Below are 11,212 nucleotides of genomic sequence, written 5' to 3'. Positions count from 1 at the left end.
TGGAGAAAGTTCTGGCTGAGAAAGCAGCAGTCTGATTTAGGTGAAGCCCTTTAAAACCAAAACAGCGAGATCATGCCGACACGTCTGTTTATCAGCCAACTGCAGACCGGCAGCAAAGGAGACGGTCTGACTACCTAAACTATCGCTAACTTGTTTTAATCCAGTTATATTATGAGAAGGATGGCAAAAATACATAATCCTCAACACAATGAACTGCTTATCTTAGAGACTATTGAGCTCCAATTTAAAGTATGATGTTGAGGCGAAAAATCAACTGCTTGTGGAGTCAGGTGACTGATCTCTGCAGACGATTCAGGAAACAAGGGACCGTCAGAGAGCGAGAGTCAGAGTCGGAGAGGAAAACAGGAAGGCAGAACAAAGAACAGCAAAGCCGCTCATCGTTCAAAGGTTTCAACATGTCTGCAATTTAAAAAATGCTAGATCTGGAAACGCAAAGAATATAGAGCGAATTCTCTGCCATTATCGTTAAAAGCAAAGAAAATGTTTTGTAATCGTGGAAATAAAGCTAAAAAATAAAAAAGCTTATTAAATTGAATTTGCAAAAAGTGCAATGAAAGGTGCAAAGTTGTTAGGAGTAACTTTGCAGTTTTTTTAGATTTTTTTTTTAGATTTTTTTTTTGTTTGAAATACTTAATTTTATTATTTTGGCATTTGTTGTTTTTTAGATCGAGTCTCACAAATGGTCCTTTTTTCAAACTGCATTTCAGAGATAACATTCATCTGGTGAGGATGGACACATTTCTGCCTGGGCATTAACATTTTTATTATTGGGCTTGAAGTCAAAAAAATGTTATCTAGAAAATCGTAATTTGAAAAAGAATGCAAATTAAATATAAAAAATTATATATAAAACTAAATAAATATTTAAAATATGTTAAAACTGTTGTTTTTATAAAAAAAGTGAAAAGGAAAAAAAAATCTGAGAAAACAGCAAAGTTTAACGTTTTTTCAAAGCTTTTTTTCTGAACGGCCGTTGTTTTGTTGTGGCCAAATTTCAATGCGTTTCCTAATAGCATCAATAATGGCAAAAGAATACCCTCCATAACATCTTTAAATGCACATCTGGAAGCAGCCGCTTTATTCCTGCTTGCTTTGCTAATGGACAACATGGGGTTAAAAAAAATGTAATCTGTCATTTTGTTTTAAAATATCAGTTGGACTATTTTACGTCCATCTGCTGCTCCACACTGCAGACATCTCCTCTCATTTTAAACTAATAGAACATGTTTTAAAAATTCTTTCATATCAGCAGTTGAAGTTAGCCAAATACGAACATCGGAAAACTGGTTAGAAAGCCTTAGTTGAGGCTCCCCTATGCCAACCCCCCCCAAACAAACAATATATGGATGCCAGTGACTCAGAGCAGCGTCAACCTGGCTGCATTACAGCAGAAAGTAGTGAGGAGAGGAGCTGAAGGGAAGAGAAGCTTTTTTTCCTGGTTGCATTACTTGGAGTCATCAGTTTTGCTTTGTTTTTCACACGCAGACACACATCATTCCACCAACAACAGGATGCCTTCTGGTTCACATTAACTTTAGATAAATATGGGCTGATGGGAGTTCCTACTTCCTTGTGCCAAATGCTAAACTCTTACAAAGTTATCTCTACAGTTCAAGTAGGGTGATCTACAGATTTATAATGACGACAACAACAAAAAAAAACATTTGAGAATAGCTATATGAAACTGACAGAACAGAGAATGTCCACCCACAGAACCCAACCTGCAGAGATCCCAGACATAGTTAAGAACGCCTGTCTGAGACGTGAAGCTGACAGGATCCTCCCCCTTCCGCATGAAGAGCTGCAGGTAACAGCTTTACCAGCAGGACTTCCAAACGCTCACCTCTGGGCAGTCGGAAGGCCACAATAGCTGAGAAAAGTCGGGAAACTAAGAAGCACTGAGACAGTCGTGAGGCTTAATCCCGCCTTAATCTGAATCCGAAGAGCAGCCGACGGCGATCGAGCTCAGAGAGGCTTTTGGGTTTGAAACAAAAGCGACGACGTGGCGTAAGACCTGAGGAATACTAGGGAACATCACAAGCTCGGCGGTCTCCAAATCAGGCTGTTGGAGCTGGACGTGGTCGCAGAGCGGCGGGCCATCAAACGAAGCTCTAAAGGATTGAGATCTTCAGCGATTAATTTTAGAAGCTCAAAGTGCCGTTAAGAAAAAAAACTCAACAGCAACAACAGAGGGCAATCATAACGGAGCTTAATGGTAGCCTGGGTGATGGCTGTGGACACCCCCGCTGTTGCCAGGCTCCTTAACGTGGCCCAAGGCGGACCTGTGCATCTTATGCATCATATCGAGGTTCTGCTCCTGCAAGGCGGGCAGCTGGAAGCCCTCGCCTAAGAAATCCATGCTCTGCTGCATCAGCTTGGACTGGCCGGCCAAGCCGTCTTTCCCCGGCCGGTATTTGGCTCCCGGGATGCGGTCTCCCTGGAAACCCACCGGGAGGTCCTGAGGAATATTCCCGTTGTTCCCTGCTGTGGTGGGGACACTGCTCCATGAAGGCTGCATGTAATGGCCATTGATGTACGACACGGGCCCCACCGAGCAGCTGGCAGGGGAGGGGGGGAGTGGTTTATCAGTAGGATGTTTTAGAGGAAAGCCCTGTGCGGAGCTGGGCAGCTTGTGGGCGTAGCTCAGATTTTGGGAGGGGAACGCGCACTCAGCTGGCGGCTCCATCCTGGGGTTTTTGCAGGGGTGCGCCCCTTCTGGAGGCTGCTGCATGTGAGCCAGCTGATGCTGGGCCCAGGAGCGCTGCTGCTGCTGCAGCTGCTGCAAATGCTGCTGCTGCTTCTGTTGCTGCAGCAGGTGCTGCTGAAGCTGCTGCGCCTTCTCTCCATCCGAGTGGAAAGAAGCCATATTATTAGCGTTTGCACTGGGCTGCGCGTGGAGCACAGTGCCGGGAGTCTGAGCGGCGGCTTTGTCAGGGTGGCCCATCATGAGGCAGCTGGAGACGCCGCCCACAGCTGCATGCTGGGAGGACACCCTGGAGCTGGCGCTGATCAGCTGGTTGCGGCTGATGGGGCTGGGGTTGGCTATCTGACCCTCGCAGACGGAGGTGGCGCCCGTGCCGGCGCGGGCCTGGCACAGCTGGTTGATCTGGTTCACGATGCTGCTAAGGTCTCCGGGCCGGTTCTGGTGCAGGCTGGCGGCCATAGACAGCGGGATGGTAGAGGTAGATACAGTTACATTTGGTGGAGCGTCTGCGTCCGGGAGCTTCCGTGGAGCGTACTGTCCCGGCGGGGGCTGCTGGAGGCTGTTAGGCACCGCCTGGGGGCCGACCAGCTCCTGCAGACCCTGAAGCTGACCTCCATCGGAGGCGTGGCGCAGGTCCTGAGTCACTCCCTGCTGTGCCAGTAAAGCTTGTGGAGGAGCCGCCTGATGCTTTAGAGTCTGCACATGAGGGAGATGCTGCTGTGGTATGACTAAGGAGCATGACTGGCCCTCCTGGGGATGAGGCTGCCGCTGCACGCCCTGCGGATGAGCCAACCTTTGCGTTTGTGCTCCCTGAAGCCGGGACATGCTATGCTGCTGCTGCAGAGCTTGAGAATGAGCCATGCTCCTTTGCTGTAAAGCCTGCGGGTGATGGTGCTGCAGCGCCATCGGGTGAGTCATATTCTGCTGTAGCGCCTGCGGATGAACCGCTCCCTGCTTCTGAGGGAGGCCTCCAAGGTGAGGAGGAGGAGGATGAGGAAGATTTAAAGTGCTTTGAGCGGCATACGGCCCGGTCTGAGGGTTCATGACTGCTTTCAGCTGCTGCCGGGTCCGGCAGCCGTCCGGGTGCTTGATGAGGCCTTTGAGGGGCGCGCGCAGGACGGCCAGGAGGCCCCCGCTGGAGACCGCCTGAGGAGGGTAGGGACTGTGGCGCTGGCCGGACGAGGACGTATCTAGCCCGTTGACAGTGCGGCGAACGTGCTTCTTCTGAGGAACTTTGATGCTGTTTGGGAAGATCTGGATGGTCAGAGGTTTGTTGGCGACTTTCTTAGCATAGGCGTCCAACTCTGCAGGCGTCGGATGGGAGGCAGATCTCATCTTCTGTGTGGTTTCCCCTGCAACATTCAGTAATAGAACAATCAATACAAATCCAACTGACTGAATTCCTTCATCACTCTAGTAGTTAAGCATAAATTTGTTATTTGTTTCCAACTTTCCAAATTTAGACTTAAATTATACAAATTTTTCTTTCATAAAAGCTCAAAATAATAAAAGGCAAAGTACATCTATAAACATGCATATATTTTATATAAAACACATTTTAGACTAGATTATGCCATCTATGGAGATCTTTTTCCATTATTGTTTCAAGCATTGAACACCTTTTTTTTTAATTCAGAAATTAAATAATGCAAACCGGAACTAAAATTTTGGAAAATGTTTTTTTAAATCATACTTTACATACTGTATTTTTTGTTTTTCTTCCGTCTGTTTTTCAGATAGAATTTTACAAATCGCTTTCTTTTCAAATTGCCTTTTACACTAGCCTCAGCAGCCAAAATAATTTTTGACTACCTGTGTTCTGGCCTCCATCAATGCCCCAGGCCCAAGAACTGGCGGGCCAATCACAACGCAGAGATGTGTTTTGAATTTCTGGATGCAAAGTGGGCCGAGTTTGAAGGGCGGGACAACAAAGCTGCACGACGCTGGAGGAAGCACAACAAGAAAGATGGCAACAACTATTGAACAGTTCTCGTTCGACTGAGCTTTGGAAGGATTAGACTTGGGATTTTTGTTGAAACGTGAGCAGGAAGAGGTTCTACGCTCATTCATTTTTAAGAAGGACGTATTCGCCGTTATACCGACAGGCTGTTTGTTTACCTTCCCCCACCAGCTTTCTGTCGCGCTTCCTACGTCACAGTCAGTTGCTCTCATTGGTCAGAGCGTTGGCCAAAAGGCACAGACATAGTTTGAAAGACAACGGGTTGTTCTCATCAACAGTCTTCCGATGTCTCATTTATCAGGGCCAGATTAAATTACACATTTAATCTCACATTTAGTCTGGTTTATCAGGCAACTTTACAGATCACATTTCGGCACTTCGGTGGGTCGGCTTTCCTCTGGACTGAGAAGAGGAGATGCTTCCCTGTTGGTCAGCGTGTCTGACGTTAGCAACATTTTGTTGGGCTTGAAGAGAACGTACTCCGTAAAACGAAATTTGAAAAGAAAGCAATTCTTAAATATGAATATAAAACATATTATCCATTGAAAAAAAATTTGAAAAGAAAATTGGAATAATATCAGAGCCAGGTTAGTTTTTTGGAATAAAAATGTTTTTCTAAGTTTAAATTCCTGACTGTATTTCTATCAAATTTCCATTTACGAAACATGTTCTTTATTTGCAACAACAATGGAACAAAATTCCCTCCATATGAAGCCATTCTAACAGGAAGATGCTTCATAGGCTCTGTTCGAATTCATGGACTGCGTCCTCCGCATCATAGCGCGGCGCCGAGGTCTGGTCGGATTCCAAGCCTCCATCATTATGCGGCTTTTAAATGCCTCCTTCTTTTTGCCTGATTTGAAGGATGGGTGCGATGTATCCTATCTATCCTTGGATATCCCAGGTTTCATTGCGAGACTAAGCAAGCTGGCTGCTCCTTGATCAGAGGAAAATGGCGCCAAACAGTGGGGAATATTGGAAAATCAGTTTAATTTAATACAAGTCTGTGAATAGTTCCATCTGAAATTAATGAAAATAGTTGTTTTAATGGTTATTGAGTCAGATATGTGGCGGATATGTTTTATTTATCTAAAGGTTTTTATCTGTTACTGTGTAAATGAGTTTGGCTGTAATTTAAAGACAGATTCTAATGTATCTGCAGGGTGGGGACGGTAAATCTGATAGGACTTTTATCTTTGTATTGCTGTTTTGCACAATTTGCTTAACTACCGTATTTTTTGTGCTTTTTTTATACCTTCATTGTTTAGATTCACTTATACCTTTCTACCCCTTTTTATAGAATAGAGTAGAATAGAATAGAAAATCCCTTTGTTTTCCCACAATGGGTGAAATTCTGGTGTTTATAGCAGCAAAAACATTATTGAAAAAAATGGTCAAACTAATTTGGATCTTAGCAAAATGTCTAAGAATAACATAACAGTGAAGAGTTAAAATATAAACAATAAAATACTGTACTGTAAAATGTTTTTAAAATATAAAACTGTGCACCTGGAGAATAAATAACTAATATCCAGCTATGGACATTTTTACAGTAATGCAAAAAAGCAGCAACATCAGAAATGTGCAAAATGACAGCAGCATGTTATATAACTGACTAAGGTTTATATCATTATGTTTGCTTTTATTTGTTCAGAGTAGAGTGTAGTGTTTGTTCACTTTACAATAAAAAAAAAGATTATTATTTTTTTTAAATCAACTGTTTGGATAGTTCAGTTTTCTTTCTTTTCCTGCTTCGTGTCTCAACTGTCACCGTTGCTAAGCGACAGAGCATACGGCGGAGAAAGCCACCGAAGGCTGGACCTGTTTTAATTCACAACCCAAACTCTTCTGGTCTCCTTATTTTCAAGGACTTCCAAGGATCCAGTCCAGGTAGAACGCTTCTTTGGAAGACGCAGCCCATGAATTCAAACAGATCCAATCTCTGGTTGGATGTTTATGTATTTCAACATCTGAGCTCACAAGTTACACACTGGATTTTATTTAGGGGTACCAGGGATGATGATGATAATAGTTTTAGAAAATGTTCCTACATCAAAATAAATACCAGCTGCTTCGCTGTTTTACCAAGTTTTAATGAAGTGTCATCTGGAAAGATCTTGCTTACATTTCTGTGGTCCAGTGTTCATCTGCGTGCGGGGAAGAAGTCTGATGGCGGGGTCACCTGGCGCTGGCAAACAAGCCAGCATGTCACTGCTCCTCTACTGCAGCATCGGACACGTCCCTCTCATCGCCCTGCAGACAAACAGAGGCGGAGCAGGTCAGCCGCTGACCTTTACAGGAACAGCTGCTTATTAAGAGACATCAGGGTTCTGCAAAAGTTGTTTAGCCTGCAGTCCATGGGGAGATAAAACAGCCTTTTAAAGTAGCAGCCTGCAAACATCTGCAAATCCACCAGCTTCTTGATTCAGATCAAAATTCCTGAAATCAAACCCTTTATTCCTTCCACCCTGAACCATGAGATCAATAAGATGCCTGAACACATACAGAGGATGATTCATCTTAAACAGTCAGTGAGGTTTTGGACCATTTGCTTTGACAGATCAGTATGTTTATTTTCGCCGATTATATGATTGATCAGATAAAATGAGGGAAAGGGCACGCCCTCATTCACTACCCAGATTTAACCTGCTAGAACCTAATAAACCTGATCCGGTTGTGAAGTTAAAAACCTCTAACCACAGTTTCACAAAACAATATTCAGAAACTATATTTTTCCTACTCTAGATAAGAAATCTAGATAAGTCACTTTTTCTTAAAATGAGTGCATTTGTTTTTGGATTGAGGAGGTAAAAGAGACCCTTTGCTAATGGAACCAGACAATTTACACTTAAAACAAGAATACACAATCTCATTGTCTTATTTTAAGTGCATATTATCCAATTATCTCCTTTTAAGAGTAAACATACTCATTCCATTGGCAAAATGTGTCATTTACCAACTGAAATTCAGGGTAAATACACTTAATTTAAGAAATTTGAACTTATTTCTAGATCATTTTTCCAGTGAAGAGCTCATGGTTGATCCAAAGGTACCCGGGTTTCAAACGCTCTAAAACCAGCCCAAATCATCAGCCCTCCACCTCCATGCTAAACAGCTGGTATGAGCCACCCGTGCTGATTTTGAACGTATAGTCATATAGTTGAATGTTCCTGTCATGGACATTAACATTTTGCATGCCGACTTCAGCCTGTAGAGTCAGAGGCGGCGCTCTCGTTTCGTTTTCATATCTCTGAATTCCAGCATTGGGCCTCGAGTGAATTTGCTTGGCTGTTCCCCGGGGAAGTTTCTGCCTCATTAATTCCCTCTTGAAATCTGCAGAATGGTGAATTTCAGCATGTATTACACACGCTTCTGTTTTATATTCCAATTCTTTAGTCAAGCAAGTTTTCCATTCCACCGTTGCGTAATTAATTTAAAATGAGATCTGTTGTGAAATGGTACCACTTGGTCCACAGAGCACTGTACTTATACAGTTGATATAAAAGAAGACAATAAAAAGTTTAAAAATGGAGTCAAACTGTTAGGAGGAAGGAGCAGCTTGCTTTTATGCTCATTAAAGAGCTGCTGTCTGGTTCAAAGAGTTAATAAGAGGCCAGGCCATTAAGAGATTTAAATTAAGAAAACTAGAAAAGGACTCCGAGTGCACAGACCTCCACCAAGCAGCACATTTTTCCCCATATTATGACTTATAGCTATAGCTAAAAAAATAAATAAAATCACGCATGATCTTGATCATTACCAAATTATAATGAATTGTTCATTGGCATGAGGTGCACCTTTGGTATCAATTTCCTTCAAATCTGTTCATAAGTAAATAAGGCCCAACGTGTGTCTGCAGCCTCTGGTGTTTGTTCTGCTCTAACCTTCTGGACTTTTTTTTTATCAAATGCTGAAGCTGTCAATCGTCAGTGCCGCCACCCTCTGGTTTAGGAGGGAACTGCTTGTTCCACCGAAACATTTTAAAGGATCCTTTGAAAAATTCCTGCATCTGGATTATGATGTTGATCATCACCAAAATATAATAGATCGCTCCTTGCACTGAGGGCAGCCTTGGTTTCGATGTGCCCAAAACCTTCCTTCCAGTTTAAATTTGCAACTGCAGGTCCCTAATAGATGCACCTCTAGATAAGGCTGTTAAATTAGCAATAATCTAAAAATGATTGACATCACCTTCAAATACTAATCTAGAATGGCATCAAAACAAGCATTGTTTGCATTATTTTCCTATTGTTAAATTTTCACATGAATAAACTATGTAAAATTACATATAAATATATACATGTTACATATAAAACATATATATATATATATATATGTGTTATATAATATATATATATATATATATATATATATATATGTTATATATAAAATATAAATATATTTATATGCGTTATATATTAAATATTTTATCTATCTAATATGTTTTATTGGTTATTTTATCGATATATATATATATATATATATATATATATATATGTGTGTGTGTTATATTTGGGTTACTAGTTTTACATTTATCTGTATACTTAATAGAATCTCTAATTCTGTTGAAAAAGCAGGTAATGTGTGTTAAAAAGGGTTCATCTTTCATCTTAATACATGTTTTCATGCAGATTGTCTGGCACTTTTCATTCCCATGCTATTGAAAAATGGTATAGAATATTTTCCTAGGTTTTACTATCATGACAGCTCTACCAATAACCCAAAACTAAAGCACATTACTGCAATCCTGAATAGACATAAAAAAAGCTCCATTAACAGATTCTATTCTATTCTAACAGCCTTATATGAGACTTTGAACATCTGCCATAATTTTAAATCCCAGATTATGATAATCAACCTAATTAAATTCAATTCATGATTAAACTCGATCTTTATTATACCCTGATGCACAGAATTTATTCATTTAAATTGACCATAAGAGAGGCGTGTTTGCTCATAAAGTCCATGAGTCATGTTGCAGACATGACAGTTTGATAACCTCTGTCTGTATTGGATTCATCAAATAACACCAATTATTCTCACAATGGAATCATCTAAAGCCAAGTTCACAGGAATCAGATCAATAGATGAGGAGAATGATCTACAGCAGTAATTCATCATCCATTCTCAGACTGTGATTCATCATTAAATCACTTCCAGCTTTCCAACAGAAGGACTGAAGGTTTCAGTTTGACCATTTACAGCAGGAGTAGAAACATGTTAAACAGATTAGCTTTCCTGATTGTTTTATGTCATCAAAAGCTTCACATCATAAGATCGAAGCTAAAGCTAAACTAATTCAGACATAAATGGGATTTTACATCATAGGTATAAACCTGAGGCTTCATTAACAGTAAATAGCAGATCAAATGTTCTCTAAATGGAGCTTTAACAGCTTTTAGAGCAGGGCCTGATCACACAAACGTTGGCCCAGCAGTGTTTATCCTCTCCCCGCTAACATTAGCATCGCTCCACCGTTAACACCCTGAGATTGGACTCCTAAAAACGGACGGCAGGGTCAGCAGGGCCTCGTTGCTCCTCTACTCGGATCAGGAATCTATCAAATGTCGTCGATTGAAAAGTTCGCTCGAGTGGAAGACAATAAATAAGGGGCTTCTTTGTGCTTGTTGTGACCAGGCCAGCTGCTCTGAAAACTGAAGCACTGTAACACAGGGAGCCGCAGAAGACGCGTTAAAGACGAACATACCCACTCCTCACCGGGTCATGAGTAAGGAAGCTTCATTTTGTTGAGATTTATCGATAATAATGTAAAAATGAAGAAACCATCCCCCGGCTGGCTGCGTCTCCGAGCCGCTGTCTGGCTACGACAGCAACATCTGTTCCTCTTCTCCTTTTGTTGGCCTCACATTTCTACCTTAACGGCGCTTCACCGCCACCTACAGGACGGGAGTGTAAAGTCTACACTACAGGTCCTTCTCAAAATATTAGCATATTGTTATAAAGTCCATTATTTTCTATAATGTAATGATAAAACTTGAACATTCATATATAGTAGATTCATTGATCAGTAACTAAAATATTTAAGGTCTTTTATTGTCTTAATACAGATGATTTTGACATACAGCTCATGAAAACCCAAAATTCCTATCCTCGGAGGTACTGCATGGCGGTCGCAAAAGTTTTGGTTGATTAAACTTTTTTTGTTATATTCGTCCCCCTCCACTTTTTTCCATTAATTGAAATGTCTTTAAATCCACATTAACATGAATTCAACACACTGTAGTAAACAAATAAATGGAGGCAGAAGATGTCTTTCAGTCATCAATGCACACATTCAGCGACACACAGGAGCTCTTTCAAGCTGGGCACCGTTTTATTCACAACACCTGTCCCATCAACCAGGAATTAGAATTAGATATACTTTAATAATCCCAGGGAGAAATTACTGTCCTTACATTACTCCATCTGTAATAGATTATAGGACCAGTTTGATATAACACAATTTTATACAATATACATAATTAGGGGGTCCCCGCTCCACCTCGCCATCAGTTTGGGGGTCCTTC

At 41.5% G+C, this 11,212-nt stretch overlaps 1 protein-coding gene across 2 annotated transcripts; it reads right to left on the bottom strand.

Annotated features, from left to right (window-relative positions):
* Positions 1-2,087: 2,087 nt before the first annotated feature.
* LOC119783378 (protein FAM222B-like) lies at positions 2,088-10,547 on the bottom strand. 2 transcript variants are annotated; one of them, XM_038284873.1, is made up of 3 exons: positions 10,393-10,547; positions 6,811-6,938; positions 2,088-4,077 (listed from the first exon to the last, which is right to left on the bottom strand). In XM_038284873.1, exons 2-3 carry the CDS (start codon positions 6,890-6,892, stop codon positions 2,231-2,233), a joined length of 1,929 nt encoding a protein of 642 aa, XP_038140801.1. In that variant the 5' UTR covers positions 6,893-6,938; positions 10,393-10,547; the 3' UTR covers positions 2,088-2,230. The 2 variants fall into 2 exon arrangements, with proteins under 2 accessions (XP_038140801.1, XP_038140802.1); XM_038284874.1 differs by having other exon boundaries at positions 10,404-10,547.
* Between the last annotated feature and the right edge of the window lie 665 nt (positions 10,548-11,212).

The sequence above is a fragment of the Cyprinodon tularosa genome, unplaced genomic scaffold (assembly GCF_016077235.1).
Source record: "Cyprinodon tularosa strain WSP-4 unplaced genomic scaffold, ASM1607723v1 ctg203, whole genome shotgun sequence".
NCBI classification, from domain to species: domain Eukaryota; kingdom Metazoa; phylum Chordata; class Actinopteri; order Cyprinodontiformes; family Cyprinodontidae; genus Cyprinodon; species Cyprinodon tularosa.
This window is presented reverse-complemented; position numbering and strand designations above follow the sequence as displayed.